Source organism: Microplitis mediator, chromosome 11 (assembly GCF_029852145.1).
Source record: "Microplitis mediator isolate UGA2020A chromosome 11, iyMicMedi2.1, whole genome shotgun sequence".
In the NCBI taxonomy this organism is placed as follows: domain Eukaryota; kingdom Metazoa; phylum Arthropoda; class Insecta; order Hymenoptera; family Braconidae; genus Microplitis; species Microplitis mediator.
The window spans coordinates 14,710,102-14,728,685 of NC_079979.1; the positions used below are offsets into that span (position 1 = coordinate 14,710,102).

Here is an 18,584-nt window from a genome sequence, read left to right on the forward strand (position 1 = left end):
TTTGCTTTCTCATAAGAGAAAATAATGACTTTCTTCCCTCTAAACAGGGTAGGAATTTGAACTTTCAGTGCAGGTATGGTTAAAAATTTTTATTTTATTTAAAATAAAATTCGAATCCTGATAATTCAAAAGTAAAAATAGATTTTTTTTAACACCGCTTATCACCGAGTTATTGTAACACCGTTTTCGGGGTTAAATTTAACATCGATAACTTTAGCACCAGAGCAACGTGAACTCTCACACCGGTTTTTTTTTACAGTGATAATCTTTAATGAAAATACAATATGACTATTTAAAAAATACAGTACTAATTTTTTTTTTAAAACCTTAATTAGTTTTTTATAATGTGCGTTTATTAGTCTTGCTGTGAAATTTCTCATATTAAAAAAACTAATTCTGCATAAAAAAAAAAATACTTTTCAACTAGAATTAAGGTCTTTAAAAGAACTATCAGCTTTAAAATAAATATTATTTCAAATTAATTGACTCATGGACAATAAGAAATAATTATTTAAGTGAAATAAAATAATATAAATCATGATTTTAATTTTTATGACTTGAAAATTCACAACAATGTAAAAATAAAGTATATAAATAAGTTAATTTATATTTTAAATTTCTGACTGATTTTAACTTGTTAATAAATTCAAGGAATTCGTTTTAAATTTCAAGGAAAATTTTTAACAGTACACTGTAAAAAATTAGCGGAGTGAACGAAGAGTAAATCCGGAGGGAAGTTTAATTTAATAATAATAAAATCCCGTTCAGAGTAAAATTTTTTCCTAAAAAGAGTTTATTTTAAGAGTGAAATAGGTGATTTTAAATGAACCATTTTCATAGATAAAGACCCAAATCATCAAATAAAATATTTCACTCGATGCGTAAAATTATTATTTATCGAATAAAATGCTTTTGGTTCGGAAATTTCAGTTTATATCTAAGAACGGCTGATTTTAAATTTCCATTTGCTAATGTAAGTGCAACAAGGACCGTTTCGTTTGTTCACTTGTGTGTGAGAAAGAGAATAGATGGCAAATCCTCTTAATATTAAAACTCCAAGTCGGATTTAAATAAATCCACATTACTCCGAAATCACTGCACTGAAAAAAGAAACTTTATTTACTCCGTATGTGGGGTGATTTTCTTTAAAAACTCCTATCCAGGACTCCGAGTGACGGAGTGAATTCGGATTTAAATAAAATCCGTAATCACTCTGAATTCACTCCCAATTTTTTACAGTGTGTATAAAAATATTGATGATTAATGTTACCAAAAATAAAATCTTTTTTTCACAGTGACTTGATAAATTTTATAAAAGCTGTTTATGTAACTTTTTAAAAGAAGACTGTCATTTAATGCCTAAATAACTAAGTTGATTTTGAAAAAAAATTTCGACGTTAAAATAATTTTCAATAAAATAACATAACAATAATTTATGCGTAAGATAATAAGAGTAAGTGGAATTTACCGGAAAGAAATGAAATTACTTAGAAATAAAAAAAAAAAAAAAATGTAATTTAAAATCCCGTAAGTTGGCAACTTTTAAAGCAGGAAGTTAAAACCGTATAATCTCAATATCGATGGCCTAATTACTAAGCCAATACCAAATGACTCCAATAGAATAGCATACAAAGGCATTGGGGGTTTTGCTAATTAGGCCATCGATATTCAAAAGTTAAGTAATGAGAAGTAGAATTGCTGTAGAATAATTGCTGATGGTCGATTGTGATTGCTTTTAATGTATTTATTTCAACATATATATACACATATATGTATATATAAGTATGTATGTAAAAAGTTTATGCATTATATCTACTACATAGGCACTTTCCTCGACAACATATCCATATTATGCAGCAGCAGCGGCCGCGGCTGCTGCTGCTGCGGCGGGTGTAGGAAGTGTTGGAAATGTCGGTGGTGTTGGTGGCACAGGTCAACTAGGATATTGGTATCCACCACAATCTTATCCGACAACGGCGGCAACTCAAATGCAAGCTGGTGGATTTCTTCAAGGTATGCAAGGCTACACTTATGGTCAATTTGCTGGTTATCAACAAGCTCAGTACATGGGGTAATTTATTTTTATACTTATTTCATTATATATTTAATTATTTGCTTTCACTATTTATAATAATAATTAAACGTCTATGTATAGAATGGGTATGGGCGTACATGCAGCAGGTACTGCACCTGGATGGGGCCAAGGTTTACCTGGTGGACCTCAGTTACCACCACATCACGCTACAACAGTGACGGCACCCCCAGGAGTACAGGCTGCACCTCAACCTCAACCTCCACCTGCACAAATGATGGCCTATCCTATGCAACAATTCCAGGTAAACGCACGGCTATTTTTATTTTTTACATTTTTTCTTATTTTATTTTTCACTATTTTATAGATTTATTATTTTCACTTTTATGTTAATTACCTTAAAAAAAAAAAACATCTATCGGTTATTGCTAACAACGTTATGGACATTAATAAATCAAGCTGTTGTAATTTTAAGTGGTTTTTAATTAAATTTTTTTTTTTTATTCGCTCGAGGTTTGGGAGCGTCGAGAAAAGGTTAATTAATGTCCTGGTTCTGGTAATAATAACTGAGAACTTTTTTTTTTTACATTATTTTTAATGTGACTTAAAAAAATATCTAGAATGGTTGAGTGTTTTATTTTCACCGCGTAAATATTGTTTTAATATTTTTTAAAAATAATTTTATATTTTTAATTACAACTCAAGCTTTATTATTTTTCGAGTGTCAAAATATTTATATATTAAAAATTTAATAATAATGAAAGTAATAATTTAAAAAAAAAAAAATTATTAGACACTTGCTTTGAATTTATCTAGTAAACTCACGAGCTCTTGAAAACTGTTTAATATGAACAGAAAATATTAAACTTAAAATAGGGCACTTTAACCTTCTAAAATGAGTTTCGAACTCACATGAACTTCTTAGTTTTAACTTTAAAATTAGCATATGAAAAGAAATTCATAATAAAAAAAAAGTAGTCATTGACAAAAGTAAATAAATAACCGAATCACAAAGTTTAATTATTTATAATTTTTTTTAGAGTCTATTGCACTGTAAAAAGAACGGTGTTAAAATGAAAAAACACAGGTGTAGGCGGTGTTAAAATACCGGTGTTAAATCAGTTTAAAAAAAAATCCACGTATAGAAATCAGAAAAAACTATATATTACGTACAAAAAAATATAAAAATTTAATGAATATTATCAGGGGGAAATTTCAATTTTGCTATGTAGGGGAGGGTGGGGCAGAGCGGCCCCCCTGAAATTTTGACCAAAAAAAAAAATTTTTTTTTTTTCGACTAATTACTATAAATCCGATATGTTTGCGCATTTTTACCCCTACGCATGACATTTGGGGCAAAATGGACAAGTCGAAACTTTCGAAAAAACTATTTTTTCATATTTTTCGGCCGTTTCTCTATGTAAGAGGCAAATTTGGTCACTAAAAATTTATAAAAATTAATTTTTTTTTTTTAGTTGATAAATTTTTGAAATAAAGTAAAATTATAGAATTGATTTTTTTTTTTATTAAATAACAATTAGTAATTAAGGTAATCGAGAGTGAACGATTTTTTACGCTTTAAAAAATGTTTTTCGAGTAATATAAAACCAAAAATAGTTGTCAAGAGAAAGAAATACATTCTTAATGATGAAAACAATTTAAAAAAAAAAAACGAAAAAAAAAATTTTTTTCTCACTTTTTGAAGGGAGGGCGCTCTGCCCCACAAAAAAAAAAAAAAATTTCAGAATTTTGGCAAAATGTCCATAAATTTGTTCGAAATAGGACAAAAGTAAAGTGATCTTATGGTTGAAAGCCACAAAAAATAATAATTGGCTTAGGGGGGCCGCTCTGCCCCACCCTCCCTTACTTATTTAAATGATTATTTATGTTATACAGCCGAATACCCGTTATAAGGCTCTTCCCCTCAATTGGGAGTTACTGAGTCTAAAGAGCGTTCCCCACTTAATCACTCTAAAGAATTTCGTACTAGAGAGAACCCGTTATAAGCTTCCGTTAAAATTGTCAAAATTATAGACTAAGAATAGGAAAAATAGACAAATTAATGATGAAAATTTACTATCTATGTTTCGCAGAGAATAATTCAATCACTATTAAGTAAAATATTCTTATCATTCATAATTGTAATCATGAATTACATTCAAAGCTTCTGTTACAATTGAAAAGTTTTATTGAGCATTAAGTTCATCAATAAAATGATTATTTTGGTTATTACTGTAATCAATCCTATTATCATTCTAATTTTTTGCATTAAAATTACTATTAGTGTAAAAAGATAAGTATTTATTTTAGCTATAAGCACTAAAAAAGATGTAAAATAAAACAGGCTTCTAACGGGTAGCCAAGAACAAAAATAAACGCATGGTGGTGGTATGACTGAAATTCAAAGAAAAATTTCCCCTACGTCCCATAACCAGGCTTATGACGGGTAGTCGACTGTATTTAAAAAATTACACAATTTTACGTCCACCATTTCAATCCCCAATAATTTAATTAATTAATAAAAACGTTGTTTAACTGTAGTAATCGAGTAAATAAAAATATTCACAAAATAAAATATTTTCAACACAAAAAAAATTATAACACCGGGAAGTTTTTTTAACACCAGTAAAGAATATTTACACCGTCAGCGGTATTATCTTAACACCGCTTTCGGTGTTTAAATTTAACACCGAAAATTTTAACACCTCCACCGCATGGACTTGCTCCGGTTTTTTTTACAGTGTAAAAATATTAATAAAATAATCACTTGTAATTAGTACGATCACGAAAAAAAATTAAAACATCTGAATTATCGTTTGTATGTTCAAATGGTAAAGTGTGTTCTTGGTTGCGGTTCAGCTAGCGGATGAGGATTGGCTGACACCTAGTCTTCTAGTGTGATGGTAAAGAAGCATCCAAGCAATTCACCAATAGGAACAACAACTATCACCTATAGCAACAACTATCCTCTTACCACTAGCATCGTCTGCATCAAAGGCACAACAATAAGAACACCACGATCAACTAAGATTTATGGAATGTAACTTAATAATATCTATGTGAATATCGGTTTATGATTATTAGATCAAAGTTATATTAACAGTTAATTATTATTTATTTTAAATTCCTGTGCATTGTCTTAAAAAAAAAAAAATATTTTGAAAAAAGGACATAAGGGAACAACACTGACCAATTGTTTTCAATTACTTCTGTGTCGTAATCAAAATCATAAATTTTCCACCGTATATTGCGTTTTGTGTTGTAAGTGATACGAATTTAGAACATTATTATTTATCCGTATATGTTTATATACATATACATGTATTTAAATGTGTATTAACCGAGCATGAGTTTAGCAATCAATCGTGTACGGGTAATCCTTCAATACCTAATGAAATTCAATATATATGTATATATATATATTGAATAATCCAAAATACACCAAGGATGTATGTTGTACTTAATAAAATAATCGACGAAGCTGTGTGTAAATTATTTGATCATGATTACTAGCGAATGTGGATTTAATATTTGCGGTGATAATTCACGTCAAATATTACCATTATTTTTGTATTGGTAGTTTGTACGTCGACAAAAAAAACCCGATTACAGAATCCTAATACAATTTTAAAAAATATAATAATAATAATAATAATAATAATAATAATAATAATAATTAAAAAAAAATGATTTAGGCAGTGGAGAATCTAGTGTATTAGCCATTAACTTATTCCCGGAATAAATTTTGGAATTAAAAACTAATAAATTTGTCATTTAATGATATATGATCCCAATAATCTGTTTTGTGGTAATAGTAATTTTTTTTTTTATTCCAACAATTATTATAGCGCACAAGTCATCATTGGAGATTGTTGTGTGTAAAATGCGCACTAAAAAATAAATAATAATAATAATAATAATAATAATAATAATAATAATAATAATAATAATAATAATAATAATAATAATAATAATAACAATAGTAATAATAATAATAAATAATGATTAATAATAACAGAAATAATAAAAAAGCCCAATACCGATGGATAATATAAAAACATCGACATGTCAAAACAAATATTGTCAAAATAAAAAAAAAAGTATTGACAGTATATAACATCGTTAAACAAACATTTATCTTAATATCACAAATGACGTTTTATCATCCCAGTATATGTACGCGTGTTAATAAATTGCCTGTAGTGACGTCATTTTTGTATACACGGATTATTACTTCCCGTCGTACGAAAAATTTTTATTTACATATACGAGGAATTTTTTTTTATTGCCATTTTTTTGCGAAACAGTAATAATTAACACTCATTAAACAACCAGATATTTTAATAATAATAATAATCATAATAACAATAATAATAATAATAATAATAATAATAATAATAATAATATTAAATAAAATAAATAAAAACAAACGTTGACAATGTACATCGAATATAAACGTACAATTGTAATTGTATCAATTTAACATATTTTGAGCAATTTCTTTTAAAATAATATTAAAAAAAAAATATAATAACTACGCTTTGTTTAAATTGTGATGGATAAATTGAAAAATTCAATTAATTATTATTTATTTAAAATTAATTTATCATTTTAATTTGACATTTTATATTTTGGAATAATTTACGAATGAATGTGATACAAAAATCAATGAGGATAATTAAACGTAGATGTAAATAAATTATTTAAAATTATTGTTATTTTTTTTAGTCAATTTTCTTGTACAAGTGTTTGATTAAATTCTTTTTTTTTTTTAATTAAAAAAAATTTTAATTGAAAAATAAATAACAAAACACGAATCAACGAATATTAATATTAAGTTTAGATGTCTCTCTATCTTAAACGTACATAACTAAACCGAGAAGCCTTAAAAAGGTCATGGCAAACGTGGAACATGAATCGTTAAAAATTAAAAATAATCATATTAAAAAAAAAAAGTTAATGAAAAACATCTAATATCCAATTTATCAGTAGATAAAATAAATAAAATAACTAAGAGGATAAAGGAAATGAAATAAATCAGTGATTGATTAGCAAAGTGCATGCATATACGGGTGCATTATTATTATTATACAAAAAAAATAATAAACTAAAAACTAATACAAACATATAATGAATATTATTAACATAAAATTAAATTTTAAGTGTAAATGTAGTTAAATAGTTTAGTGAATACGGTGCTTCTCGGCGTTCTCTCATTTAAAATGGGGGGACTTAATTAACCGAGTTGTATACCGCGAAACTGCGTCCGAAAACATTAAAAAAATTATGACGTGAAATAAATTTTAAAAAATGAATTAAAAAAGTAATTAATTAACTAATTAATTAAATGAACGAAATGATGTAAATTATTAGTTAGGTCGAAAAAAAATAATAATAAAAAAAATTTTATAAAAATGCGGTGAGATGGGAACAAAGTCGAGAGATACGGGAGATTTCATTGTATACATATATCAAATTAGTAGATTGGTAATTTGACAAATGAAATGACGTGTGTGTTATTATTGTACGCACACGCCTAGATAATGGATGATGATGATGATGATGATAATTATTATTATTATTATAATTATAATAATAAGTAATAAGCTTATATAATGAGCAATCCCAAAATTGTATAAATTTCAACAGTCCAATAGTTAATTATATAATCGCATTATTATTACTAACGTATTACCCTTTATTACTTCATTCATATAAATTTTTATTTATTATTATTATTAATTTGTTAAATGAATTTTTTGAAATGCTTGCATCAATTTCCCATCTCCAATGTGCTTTGGAAAATGCTTAAATTTACTTTATTTATTTACACCTGATATTATAACTATACATTTATTTATTTTTTAAAATAACTTTTTTAAATTGAAATTATGTTTTTTCGATCAGCTTCCTCGGCTATAACCTCGTTTCCCGTCTCCCATTTTTACCAAATATATAAAGAAACATAGGTATTGTCGTATCATTGTGATGGAGACTCAGAATAAGCAAAATAATCTAATACAAAAATAAATAAATAAATAAATGAATGATGAGGTAAAAACATACATATATATATTTAAGAAATATTAAATTGTTACAATTTAGGAATAAAGTTGAGATATTTTGTGCAATAATTCGATATTATTTATAGAATATACGGTGCTTATGAAAAAGTTGTTAAGGATATGATCACATATTTGATTGTTTGAATTCTTTTAATTATTCGCAGGATAACTACGCTCGTAATTTTAAAACAATTATTAATTAACCCTTGATGGTTTCATTTCTGGCAAAAATCATAAGGATCGCAATAAGTCTATAAGGCCTCAGCATCTTTGATCAATTGTAGAAATGAAACTAAATATTTTCAATACAAATTTTATAGAAATAGTATTTGAACATTTTTATATAAGCGGGAATAGATTTTTATTTTTAATTTTAGTTTTGAATTATAAAAAAAGTAAGCAACTTTTTGCATAAAAATACTCTTAACTTTCATAATTTTAAATATTTTGAACTAAATCATGTGGCAAATTATTGGGGAATAAATTGACTTTGATAGAGAATCGATGAAATTTAACTTTTCAAAAATTATACTTATTTTAATAAATTAAGTGCAAAATTTGGCATCGAAAATTTCAATATTACTAAGAAAAAAAAGTGTGATTGGTTTTTTGAAAGTATCTTCGTGAATATTGAATTATCGAAAAATTCAAGGGTTCTTTACTTTAGAAATTTTAATTCTCATTAAGCCGACTTTAAATGTAATATCAATAACTCGGTCTATAGATACAACCACGTTTACCCGAAGCTAGATTGTCAATCCGAGATTCCAGTAATATGTGATTAAATTAGTATTGCTCGTACATTCATATATAAATATATAAGTATACTAACAATATTTAAATCGCGGATTCAGAATATCGGATTAAAAAACTGACTTTAAAAAATTGGCTTCAACCCTAGTAAAAATGAACAGGGGCCGTCTTCATTTAAAACTAAGCGCGAGCTAGCGAAAAATCAGGGCAGTGCAGAAAATTAAAAAAAAATCTATTTTCCATTCTGGCTGCCAAATGGCAGTTTTTTTTTTTGTAATTTAATAGCTATTGAGAATTTTGGAATTAAAAGTTCGAGAAATTAGGTGTAGAAATTTGGAATTGAAAATTGTCTGGAGTCTGTTAGTGGATCCCATGTGATCATTAAGATTTAAAGTAACTATTAAAACACTTGATCTCCTATAAATTATTTGAATGAACTTTAATCAAAAAAATTAAATTTTTCTTTGACAATTACAAGTTTTGACTTTAATTTCTATTTATTAATGTTTTCATCAAATAAACCCAAAAGTTAGTGATTGATTTCATTATAATTTTTATGTTAATATTTTAATTCAAATTTTATTATCTCATATCTGTAAAATATTTTTTTTTTATAATTTTCTATCTAACAGTGAGTTAATGAACCAAAAATTCGACCGATATATTTAATACTAAAATTTTAATAATTACAATAAATTTAAATAATAAAATTATGATTATATAAAATAATAATAATTTTTTCTTCTCCATAAAATAATATCTTGACTAAATTCCGGAATTGTATCAATTTCCTTAGTTAGCAAGTATAATATACATTCATACATATATATATATATATATATGTGTGTATATATATATATACATAAATTGTAGTTAGCATTGAAACTCTTAATACATTAGTGACACAAGCGCAGTGGAGGAAGGAGCATACAAAATTTGATTTTAGACTAATACTTAAGTAGATAACGAATAAAACGCGATTAGAATGTGAAGACGATGATAAGAAACAAATTAATGCTGTTTTAATCGGAATGCTAGATAGTTTATCTGTAAGTACATTATTTAATTACCATATATGCAAAAAATAATAGCTATGATAATAAAAATAAATAATAATTATTATTATAATAATAATGATTAATGGAAAAAAATTTTTAAATTTAAACAAAAAAAAAAAAAAACACTGAGAAACGATCAAAATATACACTATAAAAGTCATAAAGGATAGTCTTTGTGTAAAAAAGTTGAAAAATAAAAAAAAATATTATACACTAGGAAAATAATAAATTTTAAGTAAAATTCAATTATATCTTATTAACTGGTGATAATAATGATACATCAACCCACTTGTGGGGCCCATATAATAATAATTATAATAATAACTGAGTAAATATACACAGTATCCACACTATGCACCTCTAGAATAATTGTGAAAATACAGCAATAGAAATTTAAATAATTACCCTAGGACTTAGCCCAGCATATATAAGATAAAATAAATAATATTAAATTTAAAAAAAAAAAAAAAAATAACATACCATAACAATAATGTTGGTAAATGGCACCTAATCTTATTAATAATCATCTAAGACAAACATTGCCGCGCATTTAATAAACTGACTGAGTAATAATTATTATGTACTCATACGCGCACATTTAAATAAAATTCCATAAATGTACTACTGCCTCTCATTATATTAATTAAATTGTATGTATACATTGTTTCTTTTTTTTTTTTATTTATATTTACTTAAATAATCTAGTCGATATTTTTAGTTACTTAAAAATTTTTAAAACTTTTGATCTCGGCAATTTATTTATTTAATTTAATAAATTGTTTTTTTATTTTGTCCATTAAAAAATAATTAACAATTATTAGTTACTTTTAAAAAAAGTATTTATTTAAGTTAAGACTATTGATTGACCAAATAAGGATGTGATATAGCAATGACTTGTAATAATGTTAATATTAATTTAATTATTGTTTATTAATAAATTAATTTTTATAATTAAATTATCCTGAGAATTTAACAGAAGTACATTAAATGGAGCTAATAATCAAAATAACGCATGCACATCTGTGTAAAGCCGACTATTATATACATACATAAATATATAGATAACAGAGCACTTCATTAAATTAGCGTTAGTATATGTAAAAAAAAAAATTGAAAAAAAATAAGATGGTAAAAAAAAAGAAAAAAAAAACAGAGAAATAAAAAAAATATAAATTTCATAACTTCAACCTACAGAAATGATATAAATATATAAATATATATAAATATAAATAATATAAATAATTAAATCAATATACATTAATAATAATAATTATAATTATTATTATTATTAATAAATGATGAATGACTAGCTAATAAATAATATTTATGTAATTATATTGTTGCATAAATATGCATACTACGGGTAAGATTATATATGTATATATCTTATGCATAAATAAATAATAAAAGAAAAAAAGTGAATGATTAATGGCATACATTAATTACCGTACGTATATTAAACAGCAATTAAAAAAGTCGAAATCTCGTACTTTTTTTTTTTTTTTTTTTTTTTGCTATATCAAATAAATTGCCCGTTAAAAAAAATATTTCGTGGGATTATAAATCTAAATTTAAATTTAAATACTGGAATTGTCTCAGTGCGCGGACTCTTCTCTATAAATAAAAAAAAAAAGTAATAAATAAAATGATTTTTTTAATATAAATCATAATAATATCGGTGTAATGATGACTAGTGAAAGAAAATAAAAATTAAGAAAAAAAATAAAATAAAATAAATATGGGTAATTATGATTAATTATATGTGAATATGTAGTTAATTACAAATAAAATCGTGGAAATCGTATGGTGTAATAAATAATAATTAAACACCAGATTATTTATTTATTTAATTTTTAAGTTTTTATTTTTTAAACATCAAAATTATTTAGATTTTTATATTTAAATAATAATAATAATAAAAATAATTGTGTAATAGTATATTAATTAATTGATGATTGAATTGATAACGAAATTAAACAATTTGTTTTGATTTTTTAAATTAATATGTATAAAGTATTTTTTAGTCTGTATAAATTAAAGTTTTTTGTTTGAAATACAAAAATTAAATTGATTGTAAAAAAAAAAAAGTATTGCAAATATTTATTAGGGTTTTATTATAAATTATAATTATAATTAAAATATAAATATATATATATATATATAAATAATTAGTTACTGGTAAATATGTATAATTAATTTAAAAAATAAAATTTTATCAAAATGTGAGAACAATTGAAAGCAATCATGTAAAAAAAATGTTTTTAAGTATCATTAATAATTAATATATGTATTAGATTTTTGTATATTGACAAAACCGTACATATGATTAAATAATTAATTAATTAAATTAATTTTCAGTCCCCGTTTAATTTTTTTTTATTTACGTAACCACGTTGACAATTTATGAGTCCCAATTTATTGTGGCATACTGATGATATTGACACCAGATAAAATTTAAAAAAAAGAAACAAAGAAAAGAAAAAAAACTAACTAATTAAAATCAAATAAATAAAAAAATAAACGAAAAGAAAAAAAAATAATAGAGTTGAGTGCACTTATCAGTGAGATAAAATATTCTTCCGGTCTGCCAAATAAAAAAAAATCTTTTTTTTTTTTTATGCACTCGAGGCTGATACCGAAGATTTAAATAAATGAATAAATAAATAAACAATAATATGAACAGAATAGATAATAAAAAAAAAAATAAAATGTTAACGAACGGTATGATTTTAAAATAAATTAATGCGAGATATTGCGTACAAGAATTGAATTGAAATAAATGGAAAAAAAAATAAAAATTAATAATAAATAAATGAAATGCTCGAAAAATCAAAATAATCACAATCTAATTTGATACATAATCACCCTATTAAGTATATTTAAAATAACCATACCTAGCCACACAACGTACCTATATGTATATGCTCATATATATATATATTATAAAGTATATATATATTATATATATTATATATATTATATATACATAATAGGAGATGTATAGAAAAGTATGACATACTTGTATACACCGACATGCAATAGGCAGATTAATGCCAAGAAGGTGGTGTGTGATTAAATATGAAAAAAAAAAAAATTAAAAAATTAAAAAAAAACAATTCATGTATGATATTAAGTATGTAAATCTATATAAAGACATATATGTATAACATAGCATTATTTAAAAAATATGCGATATAAATAAAAGTGAATACAAAATAATACATATATGTATGAAATAAAATAAAAATATGAATAAAAAATAATATATATATAAATATTAATTAAGCTAAAAAAAATATAACGGATAACACATTTACTATAAGATAATATTAATGTATGGTTGATTTATAATGTAAAATATATTATAGAAAATGTAATATTTCATTTTTTATCCTTTTATTTTTCCTTTTATCCGTAATACTTTAAATAAATGTTTTTTTTTTTTTTAATTTTAAGGGCATTCTCAGACAGTTCCCCCACTTTTTAAAAATATTCAATGACCTTGAACTGCCGTAACAGTATTAAAAGTTAATTAATTAATTTAAAAAAAATTAAAGCATGAATTGAAAAAAGGGCAACGCACCCTGATTAAACACTCCAATTAAAACCTATGAATTCCGATTGAAATCCGATAGACTTTCAATCGGAACCAATCGGAATTTAGCGGTTTCAGTCGGAATTTTTAATTAGGGCAGTTACGATTTCGCCGAAATATGGATTTAAAAAAAAATTACTCACAGTTGTTATTTATAAGGAGTTAAACGAAATTTGGTAAATAAATTTTAGCTTAAAAAGTTTGACATGAAAATTTTACTGAAAGTTATTTAACAAATTTTGTTTAACTCCTAGTTGATGTCAACTGTAAATAATTTTTTTAAAAATCAATATCTCGGTGAAATCGTAACTTAAAAGTAATTGATTATTTGAAAAATTGAAGAGCACTGTCTGAGAATGACCTTGATAGTAAAGTGAAAAAAATGAAAATTTTTAGGTAAGTGATAAATTAATTATTACTATTGAAAATATACTTATTTTTGTTTATGCATTGTGATGGTAAAATGAAACGACCGAGTGGACCAGTATGGAGGGCACCTGTGATGTATTGTGCTGTGATAATTAGTGCTTATCCTAGTTACTATCACTATTATTTAAAACTACGCCTTCGGCCCGTGTATGTAACCTTACGACTCGTACTAAAAACATTGCACTCGCCACATAAAGACTATCTTAGTATCCTAACTATGCAATATACTATTTCTCAATTTCCTTTGACTTTATCACTTTGGATTTAGAATAATTTTACAAACAGTATACTTTCGCTGACAACAATAGAGGGCGATGGAATTTATTCCCGTCCATACCTACAGCGGACAGATATGGTAATAAAACCGCGCATATAAGCCCATAGAGGCAGCCTAGTCTCCAGAGACGTTGTCAGAGAAGACCATTCCCGGACAACTACAGGAAACTCTCTTTACCAGGCGTCCGACCGGACCAGGTAAGTGCAGTTTTTATTTCGCATGGAGAGTTGAGGGTCCCCACCCTGAGGCCTTCTGCCAAGGGGTGGTAGGTATTTTGAGCCGAGTAGGTGAGGGTTTGCCGGATACCATCCGCTTACCCTCATGGGGGGTGACGCGTGTAGGGCCAGAGGGGAAGTCGACTAGACACCCCCAGGCACCCGGGAAAGGGTAGATCCGCGATGTCAGTCCGCGAAATTTGATATTGGGGTGTAAGTGTGTGTGTGTGTGTTTGTGTGTTACTTGACCGCGTAAACCGTGATAATTTGTTGAAATGATAGTAAACCACGATAATTTGTTTAAAAGAATTATGTAAACCAAGATTATAAATGATTAACCCGCGTTTTATTTATTTATGTTATCTTTGTAAAGGTAGTAGAACAGAGCATCGAAGCTCATGTAAAAAAGTTTTGTTTTGTTTCTTGTTTCAATAAAAGTTTTGATTATTGTTTATTTTAAAATTGTCTATATTCCAAAGACCCCTTTTCAACCCTGGACTCCGGCGAGCTAAACCGAGCAAAAAAGGGTAACTGTTTATTTGAAACTGTCAATGTGGTAATTTATAATTGCTAACAAATTACTGTTTCGTCTAAGTTCCGATTTTCTGGTATTTAAACTGATTTTGATTAATAATTAATTTGGCTCATATTTAACGTTAATTAATAATTTTAATTTAAACCCAATTTTACTCGTTACAGCATTTAATAAATTATGATACCAATTAGTAATAAAATTAATAAATTAGTAATAATAATAAGTGTATTATTGAGTTAAGACTATTTTTTTTCTTTTTTTTTTTTTTTTTCATTTCAAATTATGAAAAATGAAATTCAGATTTTATTTAAATCTACAGCTAATGAATTATAAGAGAATAAATTTGTTTTATGTTTAAATTTATGAAAAATTTTTAATTTTAAAGTTGAATGGCGCGTACTTACGATACATGTAATTGACAATATTGCTTGAGTTAAAATTTTTTTTTTAAATTTTAAAAAATTTATGTTAGAATTAAAAGTTTAAATTAATTTTTTTAGTTTTATCTTTAATCAAATAAAATTTATTTAATAAATTTTTTTTATAAATCAATTCGAAGTTGTTGGGATGGAAATATCTCTGATAAATATTTCAAGAACATCGACAGCACAAGGAACCTGAGATGCAGTACTGTATTGAGTTTTTTAATATATACCCTGATAGCCACTTTGGGCTGCAAATTGTCCTCGACTTGGAAACTCAACTTGCCCGAAATCTACGGCCGACATCAGACGACAAAATGCCAGCAAAACTTGAAGTAAAAATCAATTTTCCAGCCAACTTTCTGTCAATTTGCACTATATGTTGCAATCATATTGTAGCCCGAAAACTGAATGACAGAAACTGATGTATATTTGTCGTCAAATTGAAGGGAAATTTTCTCATCAAACTGGGAAATCAAATTGTACGAAATCTACAGCCAGTATTGGACGGAAACTTTTACTAAGTAACCCTGACTATCTGAGTAGTTGAAGAAGTGCACAGAAAAAAACAGTTAGTTGGAGAACTCAGCGGAAGCTACTCCTCTAATACTTTGCTGAATCCAAATTAATCGGCCTGCTCTTCACACTCCACTAATTAATTAATAAAACAAAAATTAACTGAACCTTTACTTTAGGGTGTCTATAAGCCCCTTACTATTTTACGGTTCCATGAAAATTGATCCCCGACAAGTGATCCCACAGATAATTTCATAAAATAATTAATTTTTATTTAATTACTATGTCATTAGTAATTAAAATTCCCGGTTATAAATATAAAAAGTTAAACTATGTAAATTAGTTGTTGATAAAAATCAATTGATGATCAATTGTCGGTGGGACCAATTTGTAGGGATCACTTGTCATGATATAAAATTGTTGGGATCAGTTGACGGCACACCCTATTTTACCTACACCATAAATTTATTCCAACCACCTGAGAGCTCCCCATAACTGTGAGATAGTTTTATTTTTTTGAGCGCTAACTACATCTGCCAAAAGAAATTGCACTTTCACATACTCGTATAATAAGAGCGCAACTGAGTAAGGTGATGAGAAATATTTAAACTTGCGAAATTTAATACAGTTGACAATAATCGACGGTCATGAATTGCATGGGATCTATAGACTTCCCCAAAATGTCAAACCTCGACGATTATTTAATATATGTAATTGAAATAATGAATTTTTCAAAATGTAATACTATCTAAATAGTATATTGTGTGACAAGGGATGAAACAAGACGATTTCAGACTAGGGTGAAGTTGGCTAACATCACCCGCAGTCTAAAACCGTGTTTTATCCTGAGTCACACATCATATTTTTCATGATTACCTGCATCGGAACTTAAAGATTCAGTGTCAGCAGCCTGTATGAAACAAGTTAATTTCAAACTGATGATACAGTGAACTGTTAGAGAATGAGAAATATTATTTTCACTCATTTTTTAGTAATTTTATTGGGTTAATTAAAACTATCACTTAAAAAATGAAATGAGTGAACTGGGGTGACAAGCAAACAAATTAGAGTAATAAGGCTGCAAATGAATATTAAATATAACCAACACCGGGCAGAAACAATTGTGTTTCTTCCCAAGGAAAGAAACACGCATGTTTCTGCCCACCGTATGAAGGTATTTGTGAATTACGAATTCGCTAGTAGTTGTTTGTAGCATCGACTTGAAATTAGCTTGTTTTGACTGGCTGTAGAGACACTGAAACTTTAAGTTTCGATGCTGGTATCATGAAAAAATATTATTTCCTCTCTAAGAATAATTTAAAACTATTAACATCAAAATAAAAAGTGAAATCAATTAATCACATGATGACTATAAATGACCAAAAAACCTTGAAAAAATAAAACTAACAAGGATTAATAAAACAAAATAACCAGACATAAATATCTACAAACATATTTATTGATATAAAAAAAACTCCATCATACTTAAATATTCTGACATAATAATTCTTTTGATAATTGTCTCTTAACTAAAAATAAAGTCAGAAAAGACTCAGTAGCTAAATTATATTTATTAATACAATTACTCACTCATTATTTTTGATACATTATGAAATTACTAATTGTCACAACATATTATTACTTAAATAGTTTGTGACTTAGCTTCAGTGTTGTTTTTTTCTTTATCTTGTTGTTTAATTCTGTAGTCAGATAACGCTGCTTTTATTGCGTCTTCAGCAAGCACTTGAATAAATAAAATGTTGTCATAATCGATAAATAAAATATCAATATTAATATGTTTGTTAATGTCTATAGTTACTTGATAATTGACGTAATTAAATAAATTAACTTACTCGAACAGTGCAGCTTGACCGGCGGAAGACAAAGTTCCTTAGCAATATCTGTATTTTTCAACTCCAGAGCTTGATCAACCTAAAGATCATCAAGATAATTCTTAAAATAATTATAGAAGTAGCCTATAAAATACAATCATAATAATAATAATTTTTATTATTTACAGTTTTTCCTTTAACCCATTCAGTAGCAAGTGAACTTGATGCAATAGCAGATCCACAGCCAAATGTTTTAAATTTAGCGTCAATTATTTTACCATTGCCATCAACTTTTATTTGTAATTTCATAACATCTCCACATGCTGGTGCACCAACGAGACCAGTACCGACATGCTGATCATTTTTGTCCAAAGATCCAACATTTCTTGGATTCTCATAGTGATCAATTACCTGTCATTAAAGTAAATTGTGTAATTTATTTAATTTTATGATATTTTTTTTTATTATGGCTATATATCTAATGGCAAGATATTACATTAGATTGAGAAACGTCAATTTTATTGATGAATTTAGCTAACTATTTATTTATATACTTACATTTGGATGATAAAAAACACAAGGAACACTATGAGATAATAATTTTGATGATTCAATGAGCTTTGGTGGCAACACTCGCCACAAAGCCATTATTTATTTATTATAATATTTTAACTTGTCGAAATAAAAATATTTATCACTTGTTCGGGTTACAATTCACTCACTGATAACTTGAGATTTGGGATCGTGAAATGAGTAGATAGAGCTGTAGGTCGTACGTCGTACTTTATCATACAACGCATTTGTTTTTCTACTACGCATATAGAAACAACCGGCAGCGAAAAACAAAATGGCTGC

The 18,584-nt window shown here is 26.3% G+C and overlaps 2 protein-coding genes and 1 long non-coding RNA gene across 7 annotated transcripts in view; 1 reads left to right on the forward strand and 2 right to left on the reverse strand.

The window, feature by feature from the left end:
- LOC130678028 (nucleolysin TIAR) overlaps positions 1-13,025 on the forward strand; it is a 206,770-nt gene extending 193,745 nt beyond the window's left edge. For 4 of the 5 annotated variants that reach the window (XM_057485006.1, XM_057485008.1, XM_057485009.1 and 1 more), the window contains 3 exons: positions 1,824-2,071; positions 2,156-2,336; positions 4,892-13,025. In XM_057485006.1, coding sequence (XP_057340989.1) covers positions 1,824-2,071; positions 2,156-2,336; positions 4,892-4,933 — 471 coding nt within the window. In that variant the 3' untranslated portion in view covers positions 4,934-13,025. Of the gene's footprint in view, positions 1-1,823; positions 2,072-2,155; positions 2,337-4,869 lie in introns of all 5 variants that reach the window. The other variant, XM_057485007.1, reaches the window with a different exon arrangement.
- LOC130678040 (uncharacterized) overlaps positions 1-18,584 on the reverse strand; it is a 181,556-nt gene that overhangs the window by 161,417 nt on the left and 1,555 nt on the right. The gene's annotated exons all lie outside the window — the stretch shown is intronic.
- Positions 17,337-18,510, reverse strand: LOC130678037 (iron-sulfur cluster assembly scaffold protein IscU). The gene is made up of 4 exons (XM_057485025.1): positions 18,288-18,510; positions 17,916-18,140; positions 17,751-17,829; positions 17,337-17,640 (listed from the first exon to the last, which is right to left on the reverse strand). The coding sequence occupies exons 1-4, from the start codon at positions 18,375-18,377 to the stop codon at positions 17,540-17,542; spliced, it is 495 nt and encodes a 164-aa protein (XP_057341008.1). The 5' UTR covers positions 18,378-18,510; the 3' UTR covers positions 17,337-17,539.

Bases quoted from the DNA above. Each gene is read 5' to 3' on its own strand.
- LOC130678037 (XM_057485025.1), bottom strand. From the start codon at position 18,377: ATGGCTTTGTGGCGAGTGTTGCCACCAAAGCTCATTGAATCATCAAAA. The intron at 17,830-17,915 runs GTAAATAATAAA...GATGATCTTTAG, and splicing joins AATGGGTTAAAGGAAAAACT to GTTGATCAAGCTCTGGAGTT. The intron at 17,641-17,750 runs GTAAGTTAATTT...TATTTATTCAAG, and splicing joins GGTCAAGCTGCACTGTTCGA to TGCTTGCTGAAGACGCAATA.